Genomic DNA, 17,345 nt, shown 5'->3' with positions numbered 1-17,345 from the left:
TGCTCCACTTCTCCCGCCGGTTAAGTACAGTTTTCCGGTTGTTGTGTTTGAATACGGCCAAGCTCCAGATTCATCGTTCTCAGTAGCGGATGGGCGCCGCAACCGCAGCGTCCCCGGAAATCGTCCAGATCCAAAGCCCAAACCATTCCTCCGCCCAGGTTCATTTCCTTTAAAAATCGCGACTTTCGTCGTATTTCGTCCACATCATCGTACGAAACCCACTGGCTTCCGCTGTACGCGTACGGCCCTATTCTGCCTTCCGGGTCCCTGACAACGGTCCACCCATTCCGGGTGACCTTCTCGCAAATTTCGTAGAACGCCAGGAAGCCACCGGCCCGCGTGAACTCGCCAGCCTCACCCGGTCCGTACGATTTTTCATTCAGTCCGTTGTGCCGCGCGTCGGCAAGCGAAAACGACTGACCGTAAAGTGGCATGCCCATGACCAACTTTTTCGAAGGCGCACCCTTCTCAATCCAGTAGTTTATGGAGAAATTTGCATTAAAATAGTCGTAAGTATCGCCCGGGTAGTAGTACAGTGGGGCGACGTGGCCCGTTTGCTTGTCCCAGTTTCCGTGGAAATCGTAGGTCATCACGGCAATCCAATCGAAATATTCCGACAGCGACGGCACGTCGTACCCGGCATCGATAACCATTTTGCTCGGCGAAACGGCAGCCGACAGGAGCCACTGCCTGGGTCGGAACTCAACGGCCAGCTCCTGCACCAGCATGGCGAACCCTTCCTTCTCATCCGGATATCCCTTCTGGCAGTCCACCTGCCAGCACACGGGATATTCCCAGTCCAGGTCCAAACCGTCAAAGTCATACTTTTCAATAAACTCTACGGCATGCTTCACAAACCTTGCCCTTGCCGACGCATCCCGCACCAGTTTGCTGTACTTATCGCCCAAGGAATCGTTCCATCCGCCGAGCGCTAGCGTCACCTTTGCGCCCTTGCGCTTCTGCTCGACCACGCGCTCGTAGAATCGATTGTCGATGTCTGCCCACGAATCGTGCGTTTTGATGGTCAAACTTTCCCGGTCCAGCACCGCAAAGCCGTACACGATGTGTGTGCACAGTGTGCTATCAATGTCGTCGGGCGTGTACTTGCCGTCTCCCTGTCGGTACCAGGCCCAATTGGTAAAATAGCACACCACTTTAAAATCGTTGTTGCCCGTTGTAGGAATTGATGGTTTGGACGTCGCTAGAGTCGTTGCTGGTCTCGAAGTGGGACGCTGAGTGGTGGCGGGGCGCCGCGTCGTCGCCGTCGGTCGTCGTGACGTCGTCTGACTCTCGGTGGTAGTGGCCGGTGCAGGAACAGGTCGTTGTTTATTGTGGCACTTTGTGTTTGCTTCCCAATCACAATAACCGTCGTTCCAAAGCGTGTTGGCTGGGCATCTGCGAAAAGACCATGGATGGATGGATTTCGGTTTGCGGTACGACATGAAAGGGACGATACTTACGATTGCAAATATCGGTTTCCGTTCTGACAAACGTAGAACTTGGAGCAGTCCGATTCGTGTGGAACAAACAGTCGACCGTCGCACACTCCCTTGGAATCGTTGTTGTCCACCTCATCGACCGGATACTTAGTGGTTCTCACTGTGCTGGTGGCCCTAGTAGTAGAACGGGTTGTTTGTCTCGTAGTAGTTCGCATGGTGGTGGTACTGGTTTTCGGTGGTCTAGCAGTGGTTGGTTTCGTTGTAGTTGTTGTAGGCGCTGCCGTAGTAGGACGATCTTTCGGAGGATCGTTTGGTTTTCCAGACCCCAGCACACATTTCGGCCCCGGTCCTGGGTAATTCCGCAACACCCGGTTGATGGTTCGCAGCAAAGGGTATTCCTCGCAGTCGCAAAGATTCCGGAAATCATCCAAATCCAGCGCCCATATCATGGCTCCTCCGAGGCCCATCGCTTTTATGAACTCGCTCTTGTGACGGATCATGTACTGATCGTCGAACGAAACCCACTGATCGCCCTTGTATGCGTACGGACCCATGCGACCCTTGCGATCGCGCACGACGGTCCAATGCTTCTGTCGGATGTTGGCACAAATCTGCAAAAAGAAATCCAGCGAAGACTCTAGAAACAGGGGAAATTTACGGTCCTTTCGATCCTCACCTCGTAGTACGACAAAAATCCTCGTGCCCTAGTTTGATCGCCAGCTTCGCCTCCACCGTAGGTCTTTGCGTTTAAATCGTGATCATTGACATCGGCAAGTGAAAACGATTGACCGTAGGTCGGCATTCCCATAACGAGCTTCCGAGGGTCCGCTCCCTGCTCGATCCAGTAGTGTATGGTGAAGTTTGCGTTGAACGTTTTATCGAAATCATCCGGATGTTCGTACATCGGCGCAACGTGTCCCGTTTTCTTATCCCACTGGCCGTGGTAGTCGTACGCCATCACCGCTATCCAGTCCATGTAGTCGGAGAGCGTCACGACGTCGTACCCGGCATCGATTACCTTTTTGCTTGGCGACACCGCCGACGAGAGTAGGTATCCCTTGGACTTGAAAGCCGTAGCTAGTTCCACCACGAGCGTAGCGAATCCTTCCTTCTCGTCTGCGTATCCCTTAGTGCAATCAACCTGCCAACAAACTGGATATTCCCAATCTAGATCCAAACCGTCAAAGTTGTACTTTTCGATAAACGCCATCACGTTCTCGATGAACCGCTTTCGCGCCTGAGCGCTACGCACCAGCCGGCTATACTTGTCACCAGCCGAATCGTTCCATCCGCCGATTGCAACAGTGACTCTTTTGCCCTTCTTCTTGAACTCAACCACGCGCTCGTAAAAGCGGTTATCGATATCGGCCCACGAATCGTGCGGTTTAATAGTGAGGCCTTCGCGATCGAGCACCGCGAAGCCATACACGATGTGGGTGCACAGCTCCGGGTCGATGTCCTCCGGCAGATACTTGCCATTTCCCTGCCGATACCAGGCCCAGTTGGTGAAATAACAGACAACTTTGTATGTTTCGCCGTCAACCAAGTTCTCGTCCACATCGGTGCTTTCGGAAGAGTCAGGCCGCTGTTTGTCTGGTGTTTGGGCTCCACCGACGCTGCCTAGCTCAGGTTCAGGTTCACTATTAGTTGGAACTACGGACGCTACAAAACAATATGCCAAATGCTTTAAACACTTGCGTTAACCCCGTACACGGCACACTTACGGAGCACTTCATTTCCCGTGGGAGGATCACGCAGTCCTTCTCTGATGGCCGTCAGCAATGGGTGACTTCCCTGGCCGCACCGGTCCTTGAAGTCATCCAAATCCAGCGCCCAGATCATGCCGCCACCCAGATCCATGGCACGGATGAACTCTACCTTTCGGAGCAGCGATTCCTTGTCGTCGAACGAAACCCATTGGTTGCCCTTGTACGCGTACGGTCCCATCCTTTGCAGTTCGTCCTGCACAACCGTCCACTCTTTGTTTTGTATACGATCGCAGATCTATCGAGGTAGAGTTTTCGTAAGCAGGAGTCCGCGGTTTGGAGCACAACCCACACTCACTTCATAGTACGCCAAAAATCCAGCCGCTCTGGTGAACTCTCCCGCCTGTCCTGGACCGGGTGCTTTCGCGTTGAGTCCGTTCTTTTTGTTGTCTGCCAGCTGGAACGACTGCCCGTACAGTGGCATACCCATGACGAGCTTTCTCGAAGGCGCTCCCTGATCGATCCAGTAATTGATGGAATAATTCTACAAGAAAAAAGAACTTTGATCGTTCATCAATCTATCGATCAGCCTCCAGTTCGCCCAATTACCGCGTTGAAGAAATCAATTTCATCCTCCGGATGGTAGTACAGGGGAGCCACATGGCCCGTTTGTTTGTCCCACTGTCCATGGAAGTCGTACGTCATGACAGCGATCCAATCGAAATAGTTGGCCAAAGCGGCCACATCATATCCGGCATCGATGACCGTTTTGCTTGGTGAGACGGCCGCCGAAAGGAGCCAACCGCGAGGCCTGAAGGCTTCCGACAGCTCCCGCACTAGCTCCGTAAAACCTTCCTTTTCGTCGGCGAATCCTTTCTTGCAGTCCACCTGCCAACACACCGGGTACTCCCAGTCCAGATCCAAACCGTCGAAGCCGTACTTTTCCAGGAAGCCGATGACGTGCTCAACGAACTTGGCCCGTGCCGCGGCACTGCGCACCAACCGACTGTACTTGTCACCGGCCGAATCATTCCAACCACCGATGGCGAGCGTTACCTTAACGCCCTTTTCTTTTGCGGCCACGACACGTGTGTAGAACTTGTTGTCAATATCGGCCCACGAATCGTGGGTCTTAATCGTCAACGTCGAGTAGTCCAGCACGGCAAACCCGTACACGATGTGCGTGCACAGATCCGTGCGAATGTGATCGGGAGTGTACTTGCCGTATCCTTTCCTGTACCAGGCCCAATTCGTGAAGTAGCACACCATCTTGTAGTATCCCGACAGTGGGTCCAGTACCGGCGGTTGCGTGGAAGGTGCCAGCGTGGTCGTTCGCGTGGTGGTTCTTCTCTCCGTCGTCGATACGACGGGCTGTGGGCCATCGATGTCCTGGTTCGAGTTCTGCCACGAATTCTCGTCCGAATTGTTCTCCGTGCTCTCGGGGATGGCACCCTGGGAGCACCGGGCACTAGCTGGCCAATCGCAGATGCGTAGCTGTTGGTTCCAGTGCAGCCCATTGGCGCAGCTTGCCGATTCCAGGCGACCCCAGTTGCACACGAGATATTGACTACAATCGCCCGGATACGGAACGTGCGTATTGCCTTCGCAAGGATCGTCCTCCGAGAGCGCCTTCGATGCACTGTACTTGACGAGCAATTTAAAGTACTGCTCGTTACTCACGCAGTTGACGTTCTCTTCCCAATCACAGTTCTTGTCCGCCTGGCTCCAGTACAGTTCTGGGCCACACTGTTGCTCCACTTTCCTGTCGTTGACGCAAATGTAGAAACTATCGCAGTTTTTGTGCGGATAGTATTCCCCATTTCGGCATCCTTGCGAAGGACTGCTAGTGGTGGTGGTCGTAGTAGTGGTCGTTGGCTTCGTTGGCCGCGGCGTGTTCGGTACTCTGGCGGGAGTACTTCGACGTGTCGTGCGTTGCGTCGTCGCGGATGTCGTTGTACGTCTCGCAGAAGTGGTTCTTACCGTTGTGGTTCTTGTTGGCCTCGGCGTGGCGGCCGTTGTCTCGGTGTACTCCTGAGAGCCCATGTCCTTCTCACACTTGGCTGAAGCTGGCCAATCGCACAGCTTTGCTTGATCGTTCCAATGAAGGCCACCGGCACAGAACTGCTGTTTGAACTCGGCAAGCACGCAGCGATAGTACGAATTGCAGTTGTTCGGATGCGCCTTGTACTGATTGGGCTCACAGCTCTCAGCGTTGCTGAGCTCTGGCATTATAAGACCCGGAACAGGGATCGTCGTGCCAACCGTGGTCGTCGGTGGACTGTAGGTTGTCGATGGGGTGGTTGTTCTGCGAGTTACAGTCGTTCGAGGAGTGGTTGTCGTCGTGGTGCTGAGGGTCGTTGTTCTGCGCGTTGTTGACGTGCTTTCCGGGGTCCACGATGGCCACGTAGTGTGTGCGTGAGCAGGTGTAGTGGTGGAGCTGCCAAGTCCACTGTCCGGACTGAATGTCATCTCTGCCGGTTCAGGTGTGGCGGGTTGCGATGGTCTCGTACAGTCCATGCCAGTGGGACTGGGAGAACTAAGCCGAAACAGAGCTCTGTTTACTGCCCTCAACACGGGATAACTTTCCTCGCAGCAGCGGTTCAGATAATCGTCCAAATCGACCGTCCACACTGCTATCCCACCAAACCCGGACTTGATCACGTACTTTGCTTTAGCCGTGGCCGACACGGGATCGTCGTAACCTACCCACTGATCACTGCTGCTGGCGTAGGGACCCGTCTTCATCGAAGCATCTCTGCTGACCTTCCACTTTAGCCGACGCACTCGGTGGCAAATTTCGTAGTACGCCAACATACCCGGCTGTCGCGTGTCGTCACCAGCTGCCCCAGGTCCTGTAGCAGGACTGCCTTCCGGGGGCGTACCGCCGGAGCTTTCGGCTAAGGTGAACGTTTGTCCATAGGACGGTATTCCTACGATAAGTTTCCCCTTTTCGGCTCCCATACTGACCAGCAGCTGCATGGCGTAGGCCGTGTTGTACTGCGGGTACTTATCCGTTGCCGAACCGTGCAACGGACTCACGTGCCCCGCTTGCTCTTCCCAGGCACCATGATAGTCGTACGTCATGACGGTCATAAAGTCCACGTGTTTCGATATTTCCACTACATCGTAGGCCCTCTTGATCACCTCCTCGTACCCCGATATGCTGGTACTGAGCAGGAGGTTTTCGCGAGCGAACGCGCTTCGAGCCTCCCGAATTAGCTTGGCGAAGTTGGATTTGTCACTCGCGGGACCTTGCGAGCAGTCGCTTTGCCAGCAGACCGGATAGTTCCAGTCCAGGTGTAAACCCGCGAAACGATGCCTTTTCAGAAAGTCGATCGAGTTGCTGATAAACTTCTGCCGATTGCCGGTCGATCCTACCAGCTCGGAGTACTTCTCGCCCACGGAATCGGTCCAGCCTCCGAGGCCGAGCAACACCGGAACCTCGCCTGCAGCTGCAATCGTTCGATGGTACATATCTGCAAAACAAGGGAAAAATATGCATAAATCGCCGCCCTGCGAATCGACGCAGAACCCTTACTGTTGTCTATGTCAGCCCAGCTGTCGAATTCTTTCATCGTCAAAGTGGCCGCATCCAGGGTGGCAAACGAATATATAATGTGCGTACAAAGGCTCGCGTCCAAGTGTTCCGGCACGAATTGGGCCTCTCCTTTGCGGTAAAAGCCCCAGTTTGTCATGTGGCACACGACTTTATACTCGCTTTCCGCCGCCTTTCGAACGTAAGACAGCTGAGCGGGAGGATTTCGGGCCGTTGCCAGCTCCTTACTGCTCAACAGCTGTTGGAAGGGAGAGCCGGCCCGAAAGGGCATCGGCAGGTTGTCCGGATGTGCCGGGATGATGTAAGCTGCGTACTTGTCTGGGCGCATGAAGACTCGAAAGCTTTCGACATCAGTCCTTGATGTGGTCGCGTACTTTTGCTGCTGTTTGCTGACGACGGTCTTCACCTTGCTCACCGTGCCTTCGATCGCATCGTCCATGTCGATGATCCGAAACTCTACGGAGTCGCGAAGAGGAAGCCGCTCATCGATACTAGAACGATGGCGTATCGCTTTTATGAACTAATCGGAATCAGTTGCGACTGAAATACTCACAGATTGGCCGGTACACTTTCGACTGCACTGCGCAGAGGCAGAGACTCACTTCCGAACTCATCGCTGGCCGCTTCCGCTATCTGCTTCTCAAACCCATGGCTCGGAATATGTTCCACGCTGCTTCGAACAAAGCTGACCGGTTCCGATTGTTCAACTCTGACAGCCACCAAAGTTGGGCCGACAGTCCATATGCAAACAATGGTCAGCTGTAATAAAACAGTGGCACGTGAACAATGGCAACAGGGAAGAATCATGGTCTGAACGAAACGTACCAGTTTGAAAAACTTAAGAACCATTATTGTCTGTTCCTCTCATTGGTGCATTGAAATGAAAAGGCTGGAAGAGTGAAAAGAGAATTATAGTATCGCACCTTCGTGACCAAGTAAAACAATTCAATCGATTAAACTAAGCCCAAATCAGTCAATCAAGCATTCTCCACAATGTAGGTCAATCCACCGTCAACGAAGTTCGGAACGAAGACCTACAAAAAAGAGCACAGTTTTCAAGGTCTATGTCAACGGCCCCCCAATGGTGACGCGCGCCGCTCTGCTGTGGTCGGTAATTGGACCGTCAGAAACCAGTTTCCGCACAGCACGTGCCCATTCAACTTCAACATCTCGTGAGATGGCGAGAAAAACAGCTACGCTACGAAAGCTATGATTCAAGTCCAGGGCTACACACGGTACCGCTAGAATGGCGAGGAGCGGCGCAAGAACGAAGGTCGGATCCGGAGAACGCGACGTTTATGCTCGCGACCGACTCAGCACGACACATCTTTTCCGCCGTTCATTCAACTCTTCGTGACTGCTCCGGTCGTTCTTGATACACTCGGGCACCGGTTATGTTGCTGGCTCTGAATAGAAATCAACGAACCAGGTTCCACCACCACCGCCACTATCAGGGACGGACAGCCTTTTCGGAGTCGGGATGATTAGTGATTCTGACCTCGTTGCAACTGCGTGCCACTTTGTGCGATTGATGTCGCGCTATATTTTCGGTAACGATCAGGGCCACGCTGATAAATGGCGGCCACGGCTTCCAATCGCGCCTCTGGGCCAAAAACAGAATTCTTATTTTGTTTTGATCACACCCGGGACACGACACTGGTTTTAGAGACTGACATCACAGCCAACTGTATAGGTGAGAGAAAGGTTCTCCACGACACAAGAATTAATCACTGAAACCCTTGACGATCTTCGATTTTCAATCAAGGCAGCCACGGAGAACTGTTCCCAACAGGAATTGAGGCCACGCTATAACGGTTTCGCACTTCACACCCGTCGTCCGTCGATCATAGGCGCGGAGTACGCGCGGCCCTCAACTGAACACATGTTACATTCAAAAAGCTTCCACTGGACGTACGAATCAGAATTCCTTCAGAATCTACTCCATTGTGCGCCACGCACATGCACTCTAAGCCCCACCGGTTGAAGAGCTGATGGATTTCTCTTACTAGTTCTTCATTTTGCACTTCTCGCTTCGATCGCTTATCAACATTCACGGCAGTCCACGGCACGATCGGAGGTTGACCGCGATGAGCGTTTTGCATTATGTTCTGTGAATATACGCGTTTCTCACAGCCCCATGCCCTTCGGGCGTTTCTCACGCATCGACTCCACTCCGACACCGCAGCTTACCACGGGGACTCTCTCGAGAGACGCAGAAGCGGATTATGTACACTTCCAACATAGAACAAGCCCCCCCGAAACACGGCACTAACACTTCCTACAGGCACTTGGCGCGCACTCCTGGAAACCGACGTTAAAAACACCACGGGACCGACTAATTCTTATTCGTCGGGAACTGCTTCTTTTATACCTTCGCGCACCCCGGAATGGAGTGGCCACAACCACTCCGAGCGGGCGGAGTCCGGCGAAACTTGTTCTGTGACAAAATGGTATTCTCGGTTGTTTCTTTTTCCTTGTTGTTTTTAAAGATCGGCCACTTCGGGCGAGTGAAGCGAAAAGAAAAAGAACCGCCGCAAGATTCGCACGATCGATCCCCCAAGGAGCCACGGAGGGGAAAAGGTGTCAAACTTTCGGTTACACATTCGGTTAGGGTTTATGGCGATTAGCGTCCGGTGCATCCTTGAATGCACTCGGTTAATTGCAGCGGAAGTTGAGCTAGCCTTCACCGCCCACAGAAGCTCGGTAGGTTATCGGTTATCTGGTATGCACGGCACCTATCTTGCGAACGGAGAAAATATTAGATCCACGTGCACTTTGAATCTTCCGTAGATCGGCGCTGCGCTAGGTACGCGCACGCGTACAATCTGCGATCGCATGCTGATTTGCAAGTCTTCATGCATCGCTGTAAGTGAAGGTTTGCGCAAAGATGTGAGCCAGTCACGGACCGTAATTCTCACGAATCGAGCGAGCCAAAGGTAAGCCGCAGAACGGGCGGACCTGCAAGACCCACCCAGGAATCACTTTGTGCGTTCTCCGTTCTTGGACGCCACCGCTGTGTCGGGCGTATCTCTGCGTATCGCGCACTAAAGTGCTCCAGTTGCTGGCTGGCTCCGGCAGGTTGCCGATCGATCGAACCGGTATTCGTGGCGTCCCGTACGAAAGGCTGTTGGACGCCCTTGATCTTCAGCACGTCATATTACGCCACGGGAAATATTAAGTAAGGTGAATCCTTTGGGCACGATTTTTTAACGGAGTTCTTGCTGCGGTAGTCACGATACATATGACATTATGGTACACTGGCTTAGCCGAATTCCGTCTGTACGGGCGGGAGTCGAAGAGTGACCAAAAAACAGGTTCTTGCTTCCGGAGCAGTCGGGCGGTTAGGGGCAGGTTCGCAGAACGCACGCTCGCACTCGCGCCAGCATCCAGCATTTTCGACGATATTCCCGTGATGTTGCGCCAAATGGCAAATGAATTCTTTTGGGGGGACAAATTTACCGTTGCTTCCGCGCCGGAGAGAATGTGATCGCCGGCTTCGAGCGGGGCTTTACTTTGACTTATGCAAATACGGATCAGCTTTCGTAGATGGGAGCGCCCCTCGTGGCGTGAAAGTTGGCGTTAAATTCAAATGTCCCATATCTTGTTAGTAATTCGCAGTGTGATGTTATTCTAGATGGTGGAGCTTCGCCCAGAACAAACATCTCATCGTTGGATGTGGGAGAAGAAAACCAAACAAACGTAAACGAATAATGTATCCGATCAGATTACTGCCATATGCGGTCAAGCAGAAACCAAATTCTTATTTGGGACTCTTACTCATCGCGGTCACTCACCCTCGTTCAGACGGGAAAAAATCCAATTTGAATTTGCATTCTCTGCATTGAAGTTGCTTGGTTGATCCACACAACGATCTCCAGAAGACGATCCTCATGGAGACGCCTAGTTATTGTGTAGCGAATTTACTGTTGAAATGATTGTCTTCATGACTGTTGTTAGTTTTATTCTGCATCGATAATAACTGTTTCCATTTGCTATTAGAATTCACTGTAAGCGAATATGATCGATCATTCCAGTTCCATTTTGCTGATTGCCCAATAACTTTTACGGCCGTTCTGCTGATCGTTGAAAACCCGTTTGAACGGTTCACTTGGTTGGCTTAAATTCGGCCGCTGCCCGTGAAAGGGTAAAAAGTCTGGCCACCAAGCACATTCCAAATCTGATCTCATCTGTAGCAGACCGATCAGCGGACAGTGTTCTTGTTTCGTTCGGTTTGAGTAAATGTCATGGACCTTATCTTTCGGGAAGCAGGTTTCGGTGCCAGGCGCTTGACGATCGCTGTGAGTACCGATTAAATATTTGTTGCGCTTGTAGTTGCCCATTAAGCCTAAAAAGTTACCGCATTCTGTTTGACCGGCTGCAGCTGCATGCGTGTGATGAATGCAACAGCGTCGTGACGACCTAGGCTGGGGCCAATGTCAATGGCGAATGCCGGACTATCGCACGGTTGCGCGCAGATTGTCCGGTTGCGAACGGAAAGGTTGGCAACCGCTTGCCGACGGGATTCACTGTTCGATCGCCATTCAGGGATCTCCAAAACCTGTCCGCGAGTAGTAGCCAATCGCTGGGGTGTGTTCGGATAGCGTACTTGCACAGCCGGCTGATTAACGCACGACCATAAAAGACATTTATTGCTCCGGTCACGGGTTTGCCTAACCGGTTTATGCTTGTTTTGACTTTCTTCGTAGCATCGCTACTGGCCGCCAATCTAGCGGACGGTTTGTTTATTTATCGCATATTTTTTCTATACCTTTTGGTTTTACCCGCGCACCGCGGTAGAGAACATAAAAGAATGTGTAAGAAACGGGGTCTGTGCCGCAGCCGCTGTTACCATTTGATGTTGAGAGCGGAGTTGATTTTCTCTATCTGATGGTAGCTCGTGTGAAGCAGGTTCTTTCGTTTGTTGTTGTCGCCATCGTTGTCCAGGAAAGTGGTGTACAGATGTTCCACGCTCTCGTTCTCGGGATTGGACTGGGGTAACAAACGGTACATCATCTCAAGGTCTGCCGTTAGCTCGCGTGCCGTTTTTCCATCGGCGGGGCGAATTTGTGCACCACCGTTCAGACATCCCGACGGGCATGCCATTATTTCGACGTAATCGTAAGTGCTCTTTCCTCGCTTTAACTTCTGAACCATGTTCTGAATGTTGCGAAATCCGTTTGCGATAGCAAAGCGGAGTAGCACCTCGCCGTTCTGCTCGAGGATCGCTTCGCGCATGTCGTTGTTGCGAAGCGGCTTAAATTCGACCGATTCGACGTGGATGTTGAACAGCTTCCGGGCGGCATATTTGAAGATATGTTCACTGTAGCCTCCCGAGCCCGACGACTCGTGACCCCAAACGAACGCCGGTGGGCGCGCCATCGGCCACGGCCAATCAACCGGGCACCTTTCGATGAGTTGGAGCGTGTGTAGTCCAAGACTTTCTAGCATTTGTTCGATTTCAACTGAAAGCAAAACGAGTAGCGGAACATGCTGTACATTGGAGATGGTTTTGCGGGCTTTAACGCTACTCACTAGAGGTTATGACACAGTCAACGTCTCGACTGTTTTCGACCTCACTAAAGAAATCTTCGCGCGAGGCTTCCAGCTTTTTATCGTAGCAAGGCATGACGGTGGCATGATAGATCCGGTCACTTGTGGTACCGATAAGTTTGGCCAGGTACTGCTTCACCAGCATCCCCATTATTTGTTGCGGTGAACGGGTGGTCGAAATGTACGGAAGAATAAAATTGCCATGCGTTTTCTCCGCGTAACACACCCATCCCGGGCACGAGGATGCGAGCATCGGGAGCGTTTTGCGGTTAGTGTTGTATCGTTCGACGAACTCGTTGCGGCTTTCTATCAGCGCCAAGTCATCGGCAATTTTCGTGTCCACAACCATGTCCGCTCCGAGCTTTTTGAAATAACCTACGCAACCGAGAGAGAACAATTAACGAAAAAGAAACAATACAGCGACTTATCGCAACTGACTTATCTTACCAGCGATATGTTCGAACGTGTCCTCCGGCGTAAGATTATATTTACGTGCCAGAGACAGGATTGGCTGTTGCGACACGGTGAAGACCACAAACTTGATTTCGTCGAGTTGATTATTGAGCTTGGCCAGATTATTCGCATTCATCACACGCAACAGCTCCTCTTGGCTTTGCTGGGAAATCAGTACCCCTTCGGCGGATGTTATACAACCGGAACAGGCCAAGCAATCCGCTAACGTTATTTCCACCTTTTCCAGCTTTTGTATGCCACTCTTTGGGCGGAGGAAGGTAGAAGCACATTGTTAGGAAATGATGGTTGGCTGCTTAATCGAATCAGGCTCACCGTAGATTCCTGTACGTATGACCCATCCTCTTGAATCGTTATCTTGGCCCCAGTTTTGCTCTTGTTTGTGTCTATTTTGACGGGCTTGATGCATTCCTGTACACAAAGCAGCAATCGAAGTTAAACAAAATAAATACTGAGAATGCAATCACCAATTCAAAACTCCGTGATTTACCTGAGATGGAGTGATAAAATCGTCCAAATCCGTGAGCTGAAGAGCACTGCTAAAGCGCGACATTTTTGCGAGCAAAGTAAAATCTGGAATGTTTTGGTTTCAGTGTTTGGGTCGTGACTTTGTTTTGAATGATTAAACGATTGAAAAGTGCCTGGAAGCGCCTGGATATCCTGTCATCAGGAGAGAAAATATTTAAGGAATTCGATAAAACGCTGGGTTGTAGTGGTTTAGGTGGACACTTTATATTCTAAATACTAAATATTTTATTTTTTCATTTTATATTATTGATGTATTTAAGTTTTAACTAAGAATAATGAATTGTTTTACGTTTGTCCTCCACGCGGTTGATTACGGCAAATGGCACTTCCCTCAGCACTCACTCGTCCTTTTGACAGTTTCGGAGCTCATCTGTCAACCAAATCGCCAACTTTCGATTGTTCCACAAAACGTGCTTTGATCCGGCGGATGAAATATTGTGAAATTGTGCGTAATCTGCGTGTTCGATAACAGAAACTATTTTCGGTTTCTGTTCAGGATTCAGCGTAGGTGTACCAATCTGTGTTTTCAGCGATCCACGACCGGTATTAGCTCTGCCTGGTGCACAGCCTTGAGCGGAACCCAACTTCCGCCTTCCCTTTCCACGACAACCAACCGTACGGCGGAACGCAATGCAAAAATGTCTGCGGCCACAGCAAAATCGCGGTTATCGTCAATACTCAAGTCACCAAGCCAAGATACGAAGAATATCCCTCGCAACAAGGTGCGCTTCAGCGCACTGTCCATTGAAACGGCCCTGCAGGATGTCCTGGATAACAGCCGGTTGAGCACCTACGAAGAACTGTGTCAAAAGTTAAGGGAAGAAGACTTCGACGTAAGTGGCTCGTTGCGGGAAGTGCTATCTGACCTTCCTCTCTGACCTGTGCTTGATCTTTTCAGGATGACCAGTTTCTAGAGACGTTCATTGAGGCGAAACAGAGCGTTCCGCTGATGAATGTGCACTTTACCATGTTGGTCGAGTTGTTGTTATCCATGCCCTGGCTGGACCGGGGCGAAACGTGTATCGAGGCATACAAAAATTTCGTGATCGAGCTATCGATCGTCCACAAGAACTTTTGTCCGATGACGATCACAAAGCTGGTGCAGATGTTTATCCCGACGGTGGCCGCTAAAGACCAGTGGAAGCACGGCGTGCCCAGTGAAGCGTTGCAGAAGAAGTTGGCCGAAGTGCACGATCTAGTCATGAGACTGATGAATGTGATTCCGATGATCTTCGACGTGGTGCTGACTCAGTTACGTAAGACCTTTCCGTACCACAAGAAGCCGGCTTACGAAGTGACCGGCTACCTTTTTAACGTGCTGAAGGTGACGCAGTACGCGTCAATCTACTGTGATGAGGTGCTCGATATAGTCTTTCACCAACTGCTTCTGCTGGATGTGAATGTTCCTCGCAGCGAGATCGAAGCCGCGGAGGAACCGGATGAGGAGATGCTGTTTGAAATGGATGCAAATGGCGCTGACGAAGAAGAACAGTGCACCACGATGAAGCATCCGCTGGCGGAAACGTTGGACTGTTTCATGGGCCTCATGTTTGACTATATCGAACAGAGTGTGAAGAGCGAAGGGCAAGGCGACCGGTTGTTCAAGATGATGCTGAAACAGTTCGAAACGCACGTTCTTCCCACACACAACACGGACCACGTCCAGTTCCTGCTGTTCTACTTCAGCAGCTTCAAGATGGCCTACGGCGAGCATTTTATTAGCTCGCTGTGGAAAAACGTTAGCAATCCTACCATTTCGCCGACGGTCCGCCAATCCTCGGTTGGGTACATCGCAAGCTTACTGGCCAGGGCCAACTTTATCCCCTTAAGGTAGCACCGTAAGACTTGCTTTATTCGCAACGCGTAACATAAATTCCGTCTCTCTACTTTCGCAGTCACTTAAAGTCCATGCTGCAGGAGATGTCCCAGTGGGTGCACAGTTACATTCAACGCAGCGACTCTATGAACTACAATCAATCTATCAAAGCGCATCTGGTGTTCTACTCGGTGTGCCAGGCCATTTTCTATATGGTCGCGTTCCGCAGCAAACATCTGACGGCAAGCGCCAAAAATTTAGCATTTCTACAATCGCTCCAGCTATCGTCGATCGTGACGTGCCCCTTGAACCCACTGCGCGTTTGTCTGCCGACTGTCGCGACCGCGTTCGCTGGCGTAACGCGAGCCTACCAACTAGCTTACTGTCACACCATCCTTGAGCGGAATGCCCGGCGCAAATTGGCCACCGTGTACAAAAACAGTTCCCAGCTACCGGAAGACTGTTTGGACACGTTCTTTCCTTTCGATCCGTACATGCTAATAAAGTCCGGCCAGCGAATCGAGCCCTTTTACCTACAGTATCAGGCGCACGAGATGGACGAGGAGCCGGGGGAATCGATGGCCGGCGGCGTCGCAGGGAACGGTCGCAAGCGCTACGAATCGCTCTCGGAAGATGTCGACGATTTCATCCCCGAAAGCAAGCGGCACAAACATCAGCCTGTGGACGGCGAGTTTACGTACTCCTACGGGGTTTCGCCTGGATTTCAAAGCTAAGAAATGGCCGGTCTCGGACGAGGTTTTCTCCGAGCAACATGCAAATCGCAGTTTTTGTGCAAACACCTCAATAAAATATAAGCATATATTTTACTCAATTAACCCGCCTCTCCGTTAGTAAATTACAGTCAAGTAGCAACTATTCTGCATTTAGAAAAGCCTAATACTCCCTGTGAAGTGAGTTAAAAAATTATACATTGTAGTCAAATAAAATTTCAATTCACACAACTAGAGTATTGTGTATTCGTCTAGGAAGAAACGGTCTCGATCCCGAAAGGTATCTTCGAATCGAATGGTTTCTTTATACTTTTTTGAGAAATGAATACTATGAATACTGCCTAACTTTAAAAGCTAAACAGATTTTTTTTATAATTATCCATAGGTAAATCCGTCCTTCTCAAGCCCGTCCACTAGATCTCATTCAACACGTTGACGAACAATCGTTTGCGGGACTTCGATGTAGTAATTCTGGCCATCATTCCCATGGAAACCACTATCCTGGCCCACTGCCTGGTATCCTGGTAAGTGATCGACCACTATCCTGGTAAGTAATCGGCGGATTAAAATCCAAACAATGGACGGACCAATACGCTTGTTTTCCCCGTGTTTCCCCGACGTCCAGATTCGCAGACAGTGTCCGCGATTATCTCGCTGATGTTCCATATAATTAAATTAAAATATCGTTGAAATGCGAAGAAACATTGGCCACGATCTCGGTACAAGAAGGTCAGTGTGTAGCTAATTTACAAAAGGCGTAGTGAAATAGATTTTTGAGAAACAGTTAGAAAGTCAGCAAGATTTGTATTTTTTGTAGGATTGCTCTCATTCTGGATCATCTCCTGCGAGAGTATACCTTGGACGTGTTTTTTGGATATGATGCACATATTTCTTACTCGATTTCAAGTTGAAATTAATAAAATTTAATTAATTAATAAATAAATTTAATTTAAATAATTTAAATAATTTCAATTTCAGTTTCTTCGGTGAGTTTCTATAATCATGAGTGAGTTTCTATAATCGTGAGTGAGTTTCTATAATCTTGGGTGAGTTTCTATAATCGTGGGTCTGGTGGCTGCGTTCGGTTTGTTTATCGTATATTTGAACCAGCTCAAGACACACAATTTTATAGCACGAACAATAGTTACAGATCCCACCACCAGGGGTTTTCAAATACAAAAAAATAATTTCAATAATTTCAATAATTTCCTTAATTTCAAATTGACAGCTGTCAAAAAAATGGGAAAAAAATGTAAACAAAAAATGTAAACAACAATGATCGTTTTCGTTTTCGTGACCAAGTAACTTCTGTCGGCCCCGGGCCTTAGCGGAAGCGGAAGGCGAGTTAGCGACAGCGCCAGCAGCCCGCTTAGCCAAGCAACTTCGGGCCGGGCCGACACCCGCAAAGTCGCTGCGTCAGCATCGACGATCGGCAATGCGACAATCGAAATTCAATAAAATCAGTCATTATCTCGAGCAGAGTTAAAGAGCAGAACTCGAAACGTAACTGGCGTAAAGCTGGATCAGTTATTATCATCATCATCCATT

The 17,345-nt window shown here is 50.4% G+C and overlaps 3 protein-coding genes across 4 annotated transcripts; 1 reads left to right on the top strand and 2 right to left on the bottom strand.

The window, feature by feature from the left end:
* Positions 1–20: 20 nt before the first annotated feature.
* On the bottom strand, positions 21–7,550 carry LOC131207803 (probable chitinase 10). The gene is made up of 9 exons (XM_058200434.1): positions 7,527–7,550; positions 7,255–7,460; positions 6,684–7,192; positions 3,755–6,621; positions 3,504–3,689; positions 3,164–3,443; positions 2,116–3,101; positions 1,461–2,050; positions 21–1,395 (listed from the first exon to the last, which is right to left on the bottom strand). The coding sequence occupies exons 1-9, from the start codon at positions 7,548–7,550 to the stop codon at positions 21–23; spliced, it is 7,023 nt and encodes a 2,340-aa protein (XP_058056417.1).
* A 3,841-nt stretch (positions 7,551–11,391) lies between these two features.
* On the bottom strand, positions 11,392–13,320 carry LOC131210901 (probable cytosolic Fe-S cluster assembly factor AGAP009023). Of its 2 annotated transcripts, none has more exons than XM_058204214.1 (5): positions 13,213–13,320; positions 13,038–13,133; positions 12,699–12,966; positions 12,234–12,626; positions 11,392–12,163 (listed from the first exon to the last, which is right to left on the bottom strand). In XM_058204214.1, the coding sequence occupies exons 1-5, from the start codon at positions 13,273–13,275 to the stop codon at positions 11,547–11,549; spliced, it is 1,437 nt and encodes a 478-aa protein (XP_058060197.1). In that variant the 5' UTR covers positions 13,276–13,320; the 3' UTR covers positions 11,392–11,546. The 2 variants fall into 2 exon arrangements, with proteins under 2 accessions (XP_058060197.1, XP_058060199.1); XM_058204216.1 differs by having other exon boundaries at positions 13,038–13,121; positions 13,213–13,275.
* A 349-nt stretch (positions 13,321–13,669) lies between these two features.
* Positions 13,670–15,956, top strand: LOC131208601 (RNA polymerase I-specific transcription initiation factor RRN3). The gene is made up of 3 exons (XM_058201398.1): positions 13,670–14,083; positions 14,149–15,080; positions 15,146–15,956. The coding sequence occupies exons 1-3, from the start codon at positions 13,889–13,891 to the stop codon at positions 15,798–15,800; spliced, it is 1,782 nt and encodes a 593-aa protein (XP_058057381.1). The 5' UTR covers positions 13,670–13,888; the 3' UTR covers positions 15,801–15,956.
* Positions 15,957–17,345: the final 1,389 nt, after the last annotated feature.

The sequence above is a fragment of the Anopheles bellator genome, chromosome 2 (genome assembly GCF_943735745.2).
Source record: "Anopheles bellator chromosome 2, idAnoBellAS_SP24_06.2, whole genome shotgun sequence".
Lineage (NCBI taxonomy): Eukaryota > Metazoa > Arthropoda > Insecta > Diptera > Culicidae > Anopheles > Anopheles bellator.
The sequence above is the reverse complement of the archived record's forward strand: the minus strand, read 5'-3'. Positions and strand labels throughout refer to the sequence as shown.

Excerpts from the sequence above, each read along its gene's own strand:
- LOC131207803 (XM_058200434.1), bottom strand. The coding sequence starts at position 7,550 with ATGGTTCTTAAGTTTTTCAAACTG. Across the intron at positions 3,690-3,754 it reads AAATTGATTTCTTCAACGCG|AATTATTCCATCAATTACTG; the intron begins GTAATTGGGCGA and ends TTTTTCTTGTAG. Across the intron at positions 3,444-3,503 it reads GATTTTTGGCGTACTATGAA|ATCTGCGATCGTATACAAAA; the intron begins GTGAGTGTGGGT and ends CTACCTCGATAG.
- LOC131210901 (XM_058204214.1), bottom strand. The coding sequence starts at position 13,275 with ATGTCGCGCTTTAGCAGTGCTCTTCAGCTCACGGATTTGGACGATTTT. Across the intron at positions 13,134-13,212 it reads ATTTTATCACTCCATCTCAG|GAATGCATCAAGCCCGTCAA; the intron begins GTAAATCACGGA and ends CTTTGTGTACAG. Across the intron at positions 12,164-12,233 it reads TGACTGTGTCATAACCTCTA|TTGAAATCGAACAAATGCTA; the intron begins GTGAGTAGCGTT and ends TTTTGCTTTCAG.
- LOC131208601 (XM_058201398.1), top strand. The coding sequence starts at position 13,889 with ATGTCTGCGGCCACAGCAAAATCGCGGTTATCGTCAATACTCAAGTCA. Across the intron at positions 14,084-14,148 it reads TAAGGGAAGAAGACTTCGAC|GATGACCAGTTTCTAGAGAC; the intron begins GTAAGTGGCTCG and ends TGATCTTTTCAG. Across the intron at positions 15,081-15,145 it reads GCCAACTTTATCCCCTTAAG|TCACTTAAAGTCCATGCTGC; the intron begins GTAGCACCGTAA and ends CTACTTTCGCAG.